Source organism: Tachyglossus aculeatus, assembly GCF_015852505.1.
Source record: "Tachyglossus aculeatus isolate mTacAcu1 chromosome 12 unlocalized genomic scaffold, mTacAcu1.pri SUPER_6_unloc_1, whole genome shotgun sequence".
NCBI classification, from domain to species: Eukaryota; Metazoa; Chordata; class Mammalia; order Monotremata; family Tachyglossidae; genus Tachyglossus; species Tachyglossus aculeatus.
The window spans coordinates 8,288,679-8,304,647 of record NW_024044828.1 but is presented as its reverse complement, the minus strand read 5'-3'; the positions used below and the strand labels follow the sequence as shown (position 1 = coordinate 8,304,647).

The following is a 15,969-nucleotide window of genomic DNA, read 5'->3' as shown; positions in this document are numbered from 1 at the left end:
CCATAGGTTTGGCTTGCATAAATTCTTGTGAGAACAAATTTAAATGGCTTACGACTTAGTAGACAAAGAAATCTTTCCTTTGGTTGTTTTAAATATTATGGCATCATTGATGTAGATAGGATTGAATGAAGCAAAATGTAACCAAAGACTCCAGCCTCTAACCAGAAAGTGAATGATACAGACAGAATGAAACAACAAGATTGGAGGGACATGAAATAGTCATCTAGTCCACCTTCTTGCCTTTAGCATGAGCTCACATAAATCAGACCAATTCCACTACCTCCCTTGGTAGCCCATTGCAAATTTAACAGCGCCCAGTGTCCAGCGTTTAAGTGGGCTGTAGTTTAAACCTATCATCCAGTTCCACCCTCAGTAGAAATGGACAGCAGCTGGTTACCATCTGTGTACTCAGTTTAAAAGGCCTGTAGATCAAACATTGGTATTTTCAACCACAATTGTGCACATGAATACCAATACCATAAGCAGTGGCATCTGGTCAGTGACACACACATAACTGTGTATACTACATGAAGAGGGTGCATGCATCCCTATTTTTGTAGTGCAAGGCAAATTTATTTGCATAATATAGTTGGTGTTCCATTTCAAAGATGACAGTACTAACAGATTTTTAATCAGTGCGTGCAGGTGTGACTAATACAATCAATGCAGTAACTCTCTGCATTGCATACACTTGATTGCTCCTTGATCCAATGTTTCAGTTACCCATAGTGCTAGATTCCATTTTCATTTTTCCCTCTATGGTGCCTTGATCTTCCCAATTTATTTTATACAATAGTTCCCTCATTTTTTTCATTCTTGTCAGGATGACTCATCGTTTCTTGAACTGCCCCCCAATTATCTGCTACTGTGACATATTAATGTGCCTTTATGGCATTTCTTCAGTCCACTCTCAGATATGAGCTATGAGTAGCGAGGATCATGCCAGTAAGGAACTAGTAGAATCAACAGACTTCCTTAATATCCATCTAGCAATCTAGGGACTAATTCTGTATTATTCTGGTTTGCTGCTCACCCCAGTATGATACACTCAAGATAATGTCAAACTACTGGCTTTATCCCCTCTGTTCTTGCCCTACCTTATTTCATGGAGTATCCAAGAGTACCTGGGTGCCCGTCCATTATTCCTGCCTCTCCTTTCTCCTCGTACGTCTCTAAGTTCCTGCTCCCACAAAAATCCCTGCTTCCTTTACTGCTCCCTTCTTTTGCCCCACTGCTCCTCCTCCTCTTTTCACTCCGGTTATGGCTAGTTTTTCTGCTCTGAGTAGCCAGTGGCCCAGCCCTGTTAGCTAGACAGCTCCTATATTCCATTTCTGAACCAAGCAGAGTGTACAGAAGCAGCTCAAATAGATTAAGTGTAAATTCTCCCCACAGACCAACAATCCTCTAGACTGTAACCTTCTGTGGGTAGGGATAATGTCTACTGTCCCAAGTGCTTAGCATAGTGTGCTGCACACAGTAAGCACTCACTGAGTGCCATTGATTGATTGATTGCTTGATCTATTCTTGCTATGTATGAGCTGCAATTTGAATGGTTTACTTAAAGGGAGCAAAAGGCTTTCATGGTCCCAATAGCTTGCCTTGAACCCCCAAACACATGAGGGTGCAAATTGTCCAGTTAGGCAGGGGAGGTGTATTAGTTGTGGGGAGAGAAGAAGATGGGTGTAAAGGGAGAATCAAGATAATAGAGTGGCTCATATTTCTGCTCTGTAAAGGTTAGTAAAGGGAATATAATCAAGTTGACTAGGGATTCAAATTATTTGATATTGGGTAAATATTTTTCCCATCTTAATTCTAACAGCTTGCTGATCACCACACTATAAAGCCTCTTTAGATTTGAAATATGCAGTGCTACTAAATGTGTTTATCATTACAGTTGGAACTGTATGTCATACTATGTATAACTTGGCTTCATCCTACTCAGCAGACTTCTATGGAAACTTCTTACAGATATAAGAAGTCTCTTTGTTTGCACAGAGTTATTTCGAAGTGCGAAGTGATATCTTCACAACATACATAGTTAAACTTTGCTGGCCTGGGCTGTGATTCTTAACCCTGTTCTTTTCTGAATATATACTTTACCCATTTTAATGGAACAAATGTCTATTTCTGAGCATACTGGAACATTCTTCTTGCTTGGTTTTAAAAAATATATCTTTCTGAAGTCTGTGCACAGGAGAAACACTTGGGAAGAATATAAAGGTAGCATATGAATCTGCTGTTTAAGTGGCCCATTTGGTTGCTGTTTACACTCCACCAAAGGCCAGTTTTTCCCATCTTAAGCATTAGCCCTCACTGCAGATACTTTTAATAGTATCTCTCAAGCTATAGTCATTTGAATCAATAATAATAATAAAACTTTTACTTTGTATGCCTTACTAAGGCATTTCATGCCAATTATCTCATTTTATCCTCCCAACACCATTGGGAAGTAGGGAAAGGCAGGCATTATTATTCCCATTTTACAGATAAGGAATATAAGGTCCCAAAACATTAAGTAACCTACTTGAAATGACATAGCAGGACAATTTCAGAGCTGGGGCTGATCCTCAAATGAAATAAATGGAGCCTGTTAATGTGGTTATTTGTTAAGGGCTTACTGTGTGCCAAGCAATATATTAAGCACTGAAGTAGGTATAAGATAATCGTCAGAAAAAGTCCTTGAGGTAGAACAGATATTTAATCTCCATTTTACAAATGAGGCATAGAGAAGTTAAGTGATTTGCCCAAGGTCACCCAGCAGGAAAGTGGCAAAGCGGGAATTGGAACCCAGATAACCTGACTCCCAAGTCTGTGGTCTTTGACAAGGCAATGCTGCTTTTCTGCAGAATAATAAAGTAATGCTAGCATGACTGTGTAAATGGTTCAAGATCTGGGTGTAAAATGTGCTGGATTCTTGCAGAAGTTTTAATTTCAACCAAAAGTCTTCAAGGTTTTGTTCTGCTGTCCGTCTCCCCCTTCTAGACTGTGAGCCCATTGTTGGGTAGGGACCGTCTCTATATGTTGCCAACTTGTACTTCCCAAGTGCTTAGTACAGTGCTCTGCACACAGTAAGAGCTCAATAAATACGATTGAATGAGTGAATGAATGAAAGGTAGTGTTGTGTGCTTCAACTCCAAAGCCAGTTCCCAGATTACTCTGGGTATCATTTTACTTACTTATTCTGGTTCACTCCACCCTACTTTATATTTCTATGCTTCCTTTCTCATTTTGGAATAGTCTCAGACCTTTGCTAAAGACATCTTACATCTTTAACGTTCTCATCACTTCTTCAGTTCACCTAAACTAAAAAGTGAATTGTCAAGTACTTGACAGGTTGAGAGCAGAAAGAAATAGAGTCCTTGCAGATAATGCAGGAATTGATCCCTTGGTTCACTAATGCTCTTAAGGCCCTTCCAAATCCAGGTCCCTCACAATGGTGATGGAAACTCCTTAGTTCTAATGCCATATGGCAGAGCGTAGGTCTCAACTCCATGGGAGTCGTCCCTCTTGAGCAAGGAACATATTTACCATATCTACATCTGCTCACCCCAGCACTTAGCATAATGCTGTGCAAACAGTAAGTGCTCAGTAAATACCATTGATTGATTGATGGATTAACTCACCTCAGGTGTCTAACAACAGCTAAGAGTGTACAGTCAGGGCTGCAGAGATCTAAAATGGGAGCTCTTTCACCTGTCAGTTCCTTGAACTCTGTTCCCTTCCTATTCACATCCCTTCTAAAACCCTAGCATCTATGTGTCAGAGGACCCAATTTTCAAAGAACATTAATAATCCTAAAAGGATTAGTGAAAACAGTGCATTCTGACAGTTCAAAGTCTTACCTTTAATTGTGATAAAGTTACGGTTTCAGCTAATAGTTGTTTTCCCTCTCCCATCATTGCCTGTAGAAACAGAAACTCAGTATTGGAGGTGGTGTTTCCTGATTTCTGATGACTTGATTTTTTCAAGTAGACATTCTTTTGTGGCATGGGGATAATGGCTAAGTAAATGCCATAGGCATCTTGATATGCTCCCTTTATTCACCCCTCCAGCCCCATATTATTATTCTTGTCTTATGCTGTCGAGTCATCTAAATATCCATAATTTATTCATTTATATTAATGTCTGTCTTCCCCCTAGAATGTAAGCATATGGGCAGGAAATATTTACCAACTCTGTTTTATTGTACTCTCCAAAGCACTAGTACAGTATTCTGCACCCAGTAAGCACTAAGTACAATTGATTGGTGCTACATCATCAGAATTTCTACAGCTTAAAAATAAAGTTCCAGCAGCAAATAGCCAAGCAATCAAGCACTTATTTCTTCACTGTCTATAGGCCATTTGAAGTTTCATTCCTGAATGAGAGCTAGTTAGGCACACTTAAGTCTTTCTGGACTGAATGTCATTATGAAAAATCATCGAGTTACTGTGTAAACAGAAATCCCTAAGATGGGATTTCTGCCTTTCTTTGGGCATATTGCCTATCAACCCAGTTAAGTTGTTATTGTGAAAGAAAAACATAGATCACACTTGACAAAACATTCCAGCTCAAGAAGAGACTTTAATTTTACAATTTCCATCTATGAAAATAAATTTTCTTAGAATTTCAGTTGAGAGGATCAAGAGGGCACATTAGAAAGGGCTTCACATCATGGAAAGACAGATGGGTAATTCCAAGAGTCGAATGGAGTGTTGAGTAGGCTCAAGGCACCCCCTCAGCTGCACCAATGGAACGTCTCTCCAAGTCTGTTGTACTACCCCTCATTCAGGCCATAACGATATGAATAGGGTTAACTTGGAGAGCTAATGAATGGAAAGTTGAAATCAGATGCCTCCTGTTTCTGTGGTATTGGAGGAGAATCAAATGCTTTAAAAGTTCTTTAGCAATGTGGTATTTCCAGAAAAAAAATGATGGATATTATGAGTCTTGGTTGTTACAAAAGGAAGCGATTTAACTTTCCTTCTTTTCCTCCTATTATTTCTAGTTTATTATCCTCATTTCATTTCCATAAATTACCCCACTAGTAGAGGAAACGATTAATTGAAGATTGTTTCCTCAGGAATGTTATTTCTTTTCATTAACACCTGCAACAAACTGCACTACTCTGCTACCCAAGCACACTCTGTGCTTGTTCACAGAAACCTCATGTTTTATTTCTCTCAAGCCTTTTTCTCGAACTATTTTGATTGTCAAACCCCTAGGGCATCATTATATCTGTTCCAAAACTACACCCCATGTTGTCTCATGGTATAATTTTCACCATAAAACTCTGCAACCAATATGATTTGCTTCAAAGTATGAAATCTCTTCAAAACTAGGTTACTGGTGGAGGCAGTGGTTTCACCTTACCTGGAAGTCTTTAACACTGGATTGATGCCCATCTGTCTAAGATGGTGTAACATCAGTCCTGCCCAGAGGCAGAGTAATAGGCTTAGGTGACCTCTCAAGACCTCATCTACCACAGCAATTGTTTGGTTCTGTGCCATATATTTCAAAGATTTACGGGATTTTTGTCAGTATTTGCTTCCAACAATTAAGCATACCTTTGTTCGACATTTTGGCTTTTATCTTTCACAGTCACCTCTGCACGTAAGTCTATACCCTCTAAGCACTTGCACCCTCAGTACATATATCCACATCCTGTTACTCTACTAGATTGTAAGCTTTCCGTGGGCCGGCCGGTATCATGTCTACCAACTCCATTTTTGTACTCTCCAACTTGAAAAGTGACAAAAATAACTGAGGGAGACCAATATTTACTGCCCCACTCTCCATCCTTCATGCAGTGATAAGATCCAATCAATCAATAAATCCTTAGATTTATTGCATGCTTACTGTATGCAGAGCACTAAGCACTTAGGTAGGTGCTCAGTAAATATAATTGAATGAATGAGTGTTCTATACAACAGAGTTGGTAGACTCGGCCCATAGTGAGCTTACCGTCTGTAGGAGGAGACAGACACAACTGCTAACTGCAAATACTGCTAACTGCTAATGCCAGCTGGCAACCCCAGTGGCCTTGAATTTCTTCTGGGTGGACAAAGCATCAGTGCCTCCCCTCACTGGTGAACATTTCCCATTTTCCTCCCTGTCATGCTCTTTCACAGATATTTTGTTCCAATGACTCAGGTGAGCCTGAGACTCCTTACCCTTTACCCTCACTAACTGCATATTATAAGTTGGCATTTTGTGCTGATCAGACTAGGGTAGAAGTGGAGAGGAAGAGGGGCATATCCATTCCATTCCTAGCTTGAGCAGTGGCTAGTGGGTAGAAGACAATCTGCTATAAGTCAAAATTCACCTATGCTGGGCAGAGAATGGGAGAGTATCAAGGGCAGAGACTCAGCTTTACTCTGTGGAAGGAGGCAATGGTAAACTGTTCCCATATTTTTATCAAGAAAACTCTATGGATACACTACCAGAATGACTGCAGGTGGAGGAGGGGAATTCTGGGAAAGATGTGTCCATGGCATCGCTATGGGTAGTAGAGAAGCAGCATTGCTCAGTGGAAAGAGCATGGGAGTCAGAGGTTATGGGTTCAAATTCCGGCTCTGCCAATTGTCAGCTGCATGACTTTGGGCAAGCCACTTAACTTCTCTGTGCCTCAGTTCCCTCATCTGTAAAATGGGGATGAAGACTGTGAGCCCCCCGTGGGACAACCCGATCACCTTGTAACCTCCCCAGTGCTTAGAACAGTGCTTTGCACATAGTAAGTGCTTAATAAATGCCATTATTATTATTATTATAGTAGATGACTCAACAACATAAGACAAATATGTACAACAGAGCTACATGAACCAACACACTAAAGGAATATGAGTTTCCTTCCCTCTCCACTTGCATTCCTTTCCACACTCACAGTTTTCTAATGACAGTCCTGGTGAGAAAGGACAGTTGTTGAACACAATATTTGCAAAATTAGGTAGCTTCATTCCTACCTATATATCCAAGGAGTACTTTAAAGAGGTGTTTGAGTGAAGCAAGGTGGTGGCTTTGTAAATAGATAGTAAGAGACATAAAGGGTAGAATAATGTAATTCCTGGAGATGATAAACAGATTTTGTTGACCAAAGACAAAAGGTACTTTCATAACTGTAACTTGCTTGTGTCTTTTCCAACTCTGGCCTTTTGCTCATTTGTTTTTCTTTGCCTGGTACACCTTTTCCCCACCAATTTATGAACCTATCCCTTCTGCCACTTTCAACACCCTCTTAATTGGCCATCCCTACAAAGGCCTTCCCTAACTAAACTCCCTCCTTCCATTAGTCATCTTAGCACCCATGCCTTTTATGTGTCTGTTATTTTTCTAAATATTTAGTTATTCATTTTTTTATTAGCATATTATGTGTATTAGCTACACCAGTGTTCTTAGTATTTTATCTCGGGTGTTTGGCAGTTTGACTCAATTTGTCTACCCTCATTAGACTGTAAACTCCATAAGGACAGTGATCACATTTTTGTTTTTTACTTCTTTTAAGTTCCCAAGTACCTAGTATAGCTCCTTGCATAAGGCAGGAACTCAGTAATACATCTAGTGATGATGATGTGATGATGAGGAGGATTTTTAAATCCAGTATGTCAAGATTGAATTGGGTATTCAAGGGATAATTCTGAAGAGAGGAAGACATGATCTAAATGACAAAAGAAAGGAAGATCGTTTTAGCAGTGTAAGTCTAGATTGTTTCAGGGGCAAGAGGTTAGCATCTACCTACATCATCAGTTTGTTTTCTTTATAAGAAATGTTTTGTGCCTGTTGAAAGTGGCATTAATCAGATCCAGATTATATCTGGCTATCACAGTGAAAATATGGATAATTAGCAATATCAAAGTAGCATTTTTCATCTCAATATGCTTTAATTAGGACCATCATGTTTCCTATGATTTATTCGTGTTGAGATGACTAAATTAAAGGACAGCTTGTGGTGCTAAGGTCATAGGTCTTTAATCAGAAGGCACATTTTACTGTAACTATATTTTGACCCTTTCTCTGATTCTTGACTAAAATAAAAAGTAGGCCACTTAAAACTAGTACAATTTAAGATTTATGGCCTGGTAACATTCAAACATCTTGGATATTTCCTCTTTACTCCAAGAACTTTACAGAATTGTTCCTCTAGACTGTAAACTCATTGTGGGCAGGGAATGTGTCTGTTTATTGTTGCATTGTACTCTCCCAAGTACTTAGTACAGTGCTCCGCACAAAGTAAACAATAAATATGATTGAATGAATGATACACGTACCATTCCAAGGACATGTGTAGGGACGATGTGCTTAGATTACAAACTTATAGAGGTCAGAGGCTGCATCTATGTTCTGTCAAGAGCATTTAAGAAATACTGTTTTGTGTCAGTGAATCCTGTTATGCTGTGCTAGTCACTCAGGCAGTGATTAGATAGTCAGATCAAGACATGAAAGAGATTTCAGTGATTTACCAAACAATATAACTGACCAAAGGCAAAACAATGATGAAGTTTCCAGTAGCTACTGCTCATACTACTAAGCAATGATTTTTCTCCAGTGGAGACCACTATGAAATTTAACAAATAAAGCAAATACTTCATTTGAAGAAGTCTCATAGCATATCAAGTTATATAGCTTTGTTCTGCCCATGACTGATTGTATTAAAAATTATGTGGGCTGCATTCTGCAGAAACTTTGAATAACCCAAACACAACTACTTCCATCTCCTTAGGTTGGCAGATTATTTTTCACTAGAATTTGGCATTACATTCTTTACATTCATCATTGTCCACAGTAGTTGGTTTTGAGAAACTTCCCAAGTTGGAAACTAAAAACCCTTCCAACAGGAAGAAAAATGCATTTGGAAGTCAGGATTACTTTTCTGATTTGCCCCATGTTTCATTTTATTATTTCCTGATAGATAGCCACCTCAGCCACAGTCTTGAAGAAAAGATCATCTATGGAGTAGAGAATAGCAGCACCTTCTTGGAATGCAGTCCAAAGTCCCAGCGCGCTCTAATCCATTGGCAATTCCAGAGGCAAAATGAGGAACGAAAAGATGAGGTATGGGAACTATGTGTACTGGAATCTCTCCTCAAACACTTTTTTATCAAATGTTCACAAGTACTTTTCCTACTGGCCTAAACCTTGGGGTGATCCAATAGGGTAACTAAGCCAGACTATTCACTTGCACAGAGTCCTCCAAATTAGTTAAATCCCCACATTGTACTTTGGCATCCAGCAAAAATTAGAGAAGCAGCATGGTGTAGTGGAAAGAGCCTGGGCTTTGGAGTCAGAGGGCGTGGCTTCCAATCCTGGCTCTGCAACCTGTCTGCTCTGTGACCTTGGGCAAGCCACTTAACTTCTCTGTGCCTCCGTTACCTCATCTGTAAAATGGGGATTGACAGTGAGCCCCCACGTGGGACAACCTGATTACCTTGTATCTACCCCAGCACTTAGAACAGTGCTTGGCACATAATAAGCACTTAAATACCATTCTCATCAAAAAATCCAAGTTTCCTGATTACTTCCACAGTTATATACTCTTAAATCGATTTTCTCCATACAATCTTCAATGCACCTCCTTGCCCAACCTATCTGAAACGTTTTTCTCCATAATTAGAATGCAATAAGCTTTATAACTTCTTTCTCCATAATTAGCATGCAATAAGCTTTATACACAGCATGAACTTTCTGTACATTTTTTTCATATTGGGGTAAAAAAAAGAAAGCTTTAACTAAGGCCTCCAGGTGCATTGTTGCCGACTTGTACTTCCCAAGCGCTTAGTACAGTGCTCTGCACACAGTAAGCGCTCAATAAAGATGACTGATTGATTGATTGCATTTTGTAAATTCAGAATATTTTCATCACGTTATCATTGCAAGACATGGCATGTTTTCATGTAGTTCTGTTGAGTCTCTAATTCCAAAAACAAGAGAGTTCAGAGAGCATCTGTTAAATATTAGGCAACCTAAGCCATCAATTCAGAACAATGATAAACAGTAAGTTCCTTGTTGAAGACTTATTTCCAAACCATGAACAATGACCTATACTGCTGTCTTTCCAAGTAGATATCTTTCACAAAAAAGATTAGTGAATTCACTGTTACTTTGAAAACTTTGGTACAGTACCTCCAAAATAGAATCCAGGCTGCTTTGTTTATGAGGTTAGGGTGATGAAAACATTCCAGAAGGTTGACCCACTTTGTAGTTACCTCACTGCCCTCTCATAGAAATGTATATATATATATATATATATATATATATATATGTATATACCTGGCCGACATAAGCTTGCAAAAATGGATAGTAAGTGCATTAGTGAGGTGGGAACATTATTTTTAAAAAGTACTTGTGGAAAAGAGATCAGTGATATCTCAAATTATTTGATAAAAATTGAGGTTCCTTACATAGCATTGCTATAATGGGTTTTTTTTCTGCTACTCTTGGCAAAATTGTCTTGTCCCTTAAATTGGTGCCAGTGTAATTTTGACTTTTCACTCAGCCCCATTTCATATGCTAATTCTTTCTCTCTCCTCTTTCAATTTTTGTTTTACAAATAGTTTTTCATTGTTTCTTATGTTACCAAATCTTCTCCTAATTTTCTTGTCTATATACTGAAGTAGGAGCACTCCAGTCTGCTTCCTGAATCAAAATCTGTTGATATTTGAGATCACTATTATGTTCTTTATTTCCTTTTCAATGGAGTAAAACCCAACCTTATCGTATCTACACAGTGACTATTGATACAGCAATTTTGTAAATATTCAATATGTACAAAATTCTGTCACCCACTAATCCCTGCAATTATACACTTCCCAAGAGCAAGGAGGCATCAGGAACTTGGCCTTTGCTTCACATGAAGGTTTCTAAGTGCCTACCTCAGTGCTGTGAAATGAGGAGGAAAGAGAAAGTCCCCAAAGCCTGACTTAACAGGTAACCTGAGCTCTAACTTCAGAATGTTTCTTCTTCTGGCATCCAGATCAGGATGGACGACCGCATAATCAGAACCGAACAAGGTCTCCTGCTTCGTATCCTTCAGAAGAAAGACTCTGGCGTTTACCTTTGTCGTGCTGTGGAGCACGGCTTCATGCAAACTCTCCTGAAAGTGACCCTGGAAGTCATTGACACAGAACACTTGGAAGAGCTCCTTCACAAAGATGATGATGGTCCTGAGAATGCCAAGACCAAGGATATTTCCAACAGCATGACACCCAATCAAAAGGTCTGGTATAGGGACTTTATGCAGCTTATCAACCATCCCAACCTCAATACGATGGATGAGTTCTGTGAACAGGTTTGGAAAAGGGACCGGAAACAACGCCGACAGAGACCTGGCAATGGCCAGATGAATGGTAACAAATGGAAGCATCTACAAGAAAATAAGAAAGGTAGAAACAGGAGGACCCACGAATTTGAAAGAGCACCAAGGAGTGTCTGAACTGTATTACCTCTAGAAACCTCATCCAAGTAGAAACTTGTCTAGACAGATAACTGGAAAAAAATGCAATATACATGAACTTTTTCATGGCATTATGTGGATGTTTACAAGGGTGGGAAGCTCAAAAGATTCTCACCAAGTATATATAAAGTCCATTACTAACTTTCCTAACTGACTCCCTGCCCATTACCAACACACAATGGGCATTCAAGGATGAAAAAAAGTGCTTATTTTAGTTGACTTTTTCATGTTTCCTGCAAAGATTTTATTGTACAGGTTTTGCTTTTTTCTCTGCCTGAAGTCGAAAAATATCACTTCTCATGCTGTCATTTAAAAGGAGGAAAACCTACTTAAGCAGTGTCACTTTTACTGAACTAAATATAAAAAAAATCAAAACAGAAACACTGCATGGATTTACTAAGCTGATGAATATTCAAAAATGTGGTCGGACATAAGGATTTTTTTTGTCTACCGACACTCTTTGTTTATGTATGTACTGGAAGAGTAAAATGATACTGAATGAAATGGTCTGTGGAAATATGAAGAGCATAAACCATCCATCATCCAGAAAGTGGAGCACACTTATCTACTACTGATGTCTTCTTTCAGCTTTGATCTAAAGATGTATTTTATTAAAACTATAATTTAAATGTACCATGACAAATATGCAGTAAAAGTTAGCTCTCTTCAAAACTAGAATAGGCTTTTTGTCTTACGAATATTGTACTTTCTAATCATTGTTTTAAAAATTCCAAGTGTGTGCTGCTTTATTCTCTTGTGGATATCCTTTCAGCTCACAGGGACAACTCATATATTTCATATATGGTACATATCTGTTAAATAGTTCATATTTGAAAATGCAGCTCATACGAACTGAAAATATAAATTAGGTTTCCCTACAGAGCAAATAGTGGAAACATTTCTCTTCCCTTTTTTCTTTTAGTCAAGTATAATAAATTTTATGTTTAATTTCCATTTGGAAAAAGAAGCAAACAACCAGGGAAAGGGAAAAAAAAGATGTAGTAAATGCATTTTTCATTCCTTTTGATGGGTCAGTGAATTAGCTGAAAGATCACATTCCCTGAAACTGGTAAGATACCATGAGTCTGTTGATTATTTGTATTAATATCACTCCATAAAGAACATTTATGTACATGAAAACAACCTTCTGGTTCCAGAAGTGAGGCATCTATGTTGTCAGCATGGTTATGGAAGGTAGTACCACCTGAGATAAGATCACCTGTTCTCCCAACAGATTATAAAATGATGGCCCCTAATTGTTCAAAGCTATTATGAGATAACCCATAACTCATTTTGTCTTGGTTAATATCCTGGACACATTTAATTGCTCTTTATGAGTTACTTGCTACCAGAGCAAAGAAAAAGACACTGCTCACATTTCTACAGAGTGAAATCAGTGGTTTCCTAGAACAGCTTTGTGAAAGGATGGACTGTATTATTAAGGACCTGGCTACTAGAGTTTTTACGGTTATCGTTGATAATTATCACATTCAGCGTCGTCGTCTACCACATCTGTTCCGTTCAATCTTACCTTTTCAGGAGGATTTCTCCAGGTTTTTTTACCATTCAAAAGAAAAGAAGTAGTAATACAAACTAAAAAAAAGTATCCATAGATTTTTCTAAGTGTGGTAGTCAAACCATTCTAGTGGCCAAGTCACTTCCAAATGTGGTGAATTTCAAAATTTCCTAAAAATGGAACTATTTAATAGATTGAAGCCTGAGTTTCTTCCTCAAGCCTTCCTTTGAATAAGCACCTGAGAAGGAATGTCATCAAATGATCATCTGGTGGACTGGTGATGTTATTGTGTGTTCTTTCTCAGCGGATTCTCCTCTAAATAAAGTCAGAATTGATAACCTGATATAAAGTTATATTCCTTTACAGAAAATGATAAACAACATATAAAATGAAGAAGAAAGATTCCTCCAGAAACAGATTGCTCCAGTATTGATTCAATGATATTTTCCCAAAAACATGGGCGGGATTTCACTCTTAACTTTGGATATCCACAGTGCAGATGAATCCGCAGTGCAAGTGAACTGATTCACACAAGAGCTGCATTTGGTCTCTATTATTCTTCAAAATAAAATGATTTTACAGCATTATAATTGTGTGAAATCCAGGGATTACCTCCTATTTCAGTTTATCACTTGGTCTGTATCATTCTATTTCAATGTTACAAATTAGAGAAGTAGCATGGCTCAGTGGGAAGAGCATGGGCTTGGGAGTCAGAGGTTGTGGATTCTAATACCAGCTCTGGCACTTGTCAGCTGTGTGACTTTGGGCAAGTCACTTAACTTCTCTGTGTCTCAGTTGCGTCATCTGTAAAATAGGGATTAAGAATGTGAGCCCCATGTGGGACAACCTGATTACCTTATATCTCCCCCAGTGCTTAGAACAGCACATAGTAAGCACTTAACAAATGCCATCATTATTATTATTATTATTATGGGGGAAAGCTATATTTCCACATTCATATAACAGCATGTTCCTATTATTAAGTTTTAGAGAGAGGAATCCATACAGCATGTACGTAAGTCACACATCTTTACAATCAAAACTCTGTCAAAGAATGATGAAAGGAATCCATTGACAAAATAAAAAGAAAAATTATCAGAATTCAGGTTTACTTGAATTCTATCACAACTGTCACAGTTGTACAAACAATTGAAGATGAGATTTTGTTCAATAGTTCATAGAAATGGAGGTTAAAGAGGAATATAGCAACAGTATCAAGTTAGGAAATGTGTATTTTTGCAGGGCAGAGTCAAACTCTCCATGGCCCAGTTGAAGTCACATTGTAAAAAGAAAAATGCATGTGAATGCGCAGTTACTGATCTTTTTTTTAATGTATTATTTAGCGATTATCAATGGTATGTGTTTAATATTTCAATTTTTGCTACCTACCCATTAGGCAAAAGAGATGTAAATACTTGTGAATAGATAAGAAAGTACAATATAAAGTACTGCTCTCTAGAGGTACTCCATTTCAGTGTATTGAAAGTCATTCTAAAATGCAAGATATTAGCACACAGGGGGATAAGGTGGTTTATTTGCTACACAAGGGCTGAAGGACTGTGTTTGTCACTAAGCATGTTCTTTGCCAGATAGTAAATATGTTCCATATCTGTATTTATCACTGCATTTCAGATGGGAACTAGAAAACTGGAGAGATATGTAATGAAACTGCTGCTGTAAATTATTTCTTTTAGCATGTATTCAGTTGTTAAATACACATTTCTTCAAAATATTTGAATTTGATGTCTTTACTGTTCCCTCCAGGAGTCAATGTGAAATGATATGGGCTAAAGAGGAATTGAGGGCCAGTTACAGTTGCTAAGGAATTCAGCCCCCTTTTTAAAACCCAAGTTAATCATCTGAAAACTAAAAAATTAGATTTATCTACAGTGACATTGACTTTTGTGAGTTTTCAGAATGAAATAATTAGCAGGTGTAACATTACAACTGAAAATTTCCATATCCATAGTACAGAATGTGGTTTAAAACTGGTGATGTAAAAATTCTATCATCATTAGCAATAATAATAATAATTGTTGACTTGCCTCAAAGGGCACACAATTTCTACTGTAACGCTCTATTTTTGGGTAACACAGAAAACTAATTTGTAAGTGGTAACAAAAGTAGTAGTTGTAGTAGTAGAATAACACTATTGATCTCCCATTGTATTAAGTACTAAGGAAGTATAAAACAATGTGAAACATTCCCAGCCCTAAGTAGTTTACCTTCAAATTGGGTGAAAAGTAATCATCATGAGGTTTAAAATTTGTTATTAATGAATTTAATCATTCTTTAAGCAGAACAAAAACTGCACCGTATAGAACAAAATTAATGTTAGTTCCTCCGCAAAAAGAAATCACATGTTCCTTAGTTGCACAAACAAACATTTCATTTCCAACTCCTTTGGTCTGAGCACCTACTGTGTGCAGAGCACTGTCCTAAACTCTTGGGATGCTATGGTAGGGTAATGGGCAATTTATAGTTATTCGTCAAAATGACACACAGGGTGAGAACGTGCTTATGTCCTGGCTTGCTGAGAGGCTGATTAAAACTCTTTGTCTGGGGTTCTTAAGAGCCTGAGGCTGCCCAACCTCTCATCTTGCTGGAAGTCTCTGGACTTCAGCTCATCAGAGACATCAGTGGGGTGAAGGGCAAGGCTGGAGACTGGAGAAGCCCAGAATGCTACCGGATGTCAGGCAGAACTACTCATATGTCCAAAAATATCAAGCCTGTGTTTGTGTCTTCATACACACAGTGTTGGATTGTCATAGAACATTAGATCGGTTCAGTGCAGATTCAGAGCAGAACAGATTCTCCTTATGGAATAGAAGGTCCTGAGGGCCTGGCTTTGGAAATATTTGAATGAAGTATGTGTTTACCCCATACAAAAATCAGTCAATGAACTGGAATAAAAGCTCTGTTTCCCTTTGGGCAAATGCAACCAGGCTACCAATAGCATGTGAGACTTGAGAAACAATTTACTAGGGGGATCTAGGTAAAAGACAAATTAGTTGGCATAAACGTGTCC

The 15,969-nt window shown here is 38.3% G+C and overlaps 1 protein-coding gene across 3 annotated transcripts in view; it reads left to right on the top strand.

The window, feature by feature from the left end:
• SEMA3A (semaphorin 3A) overlaps positions 1 to 13,644 on the top strand; it is a 204,222-nt gene extending 190,578 nt beyond the window's left edge. For all 3 annotated transcript variants that reach the window (XM_038741339.1, XM_038741340.1, XM_038741341.1), the window contains exons 16-17: positions 8,885 to 9,027; positions 10,946 to 13,644. In XM_038741339.1, the coding sequence (XP_038597267.1) occupies positions 8,885 to 9,027; positions 10,946 to 11,404 (602 nt within the window). In that variant the 3' untranslated portion in view covers positions 11,405 to 13,644. The remainder of the gene's footprint in view (positions 1 to 8,884; positions 9,028 to 10,945) is intronic.
• The last annotated feature ends 2,325 nt before the right edge of the window (positions 13,645 to 15,969 follow it).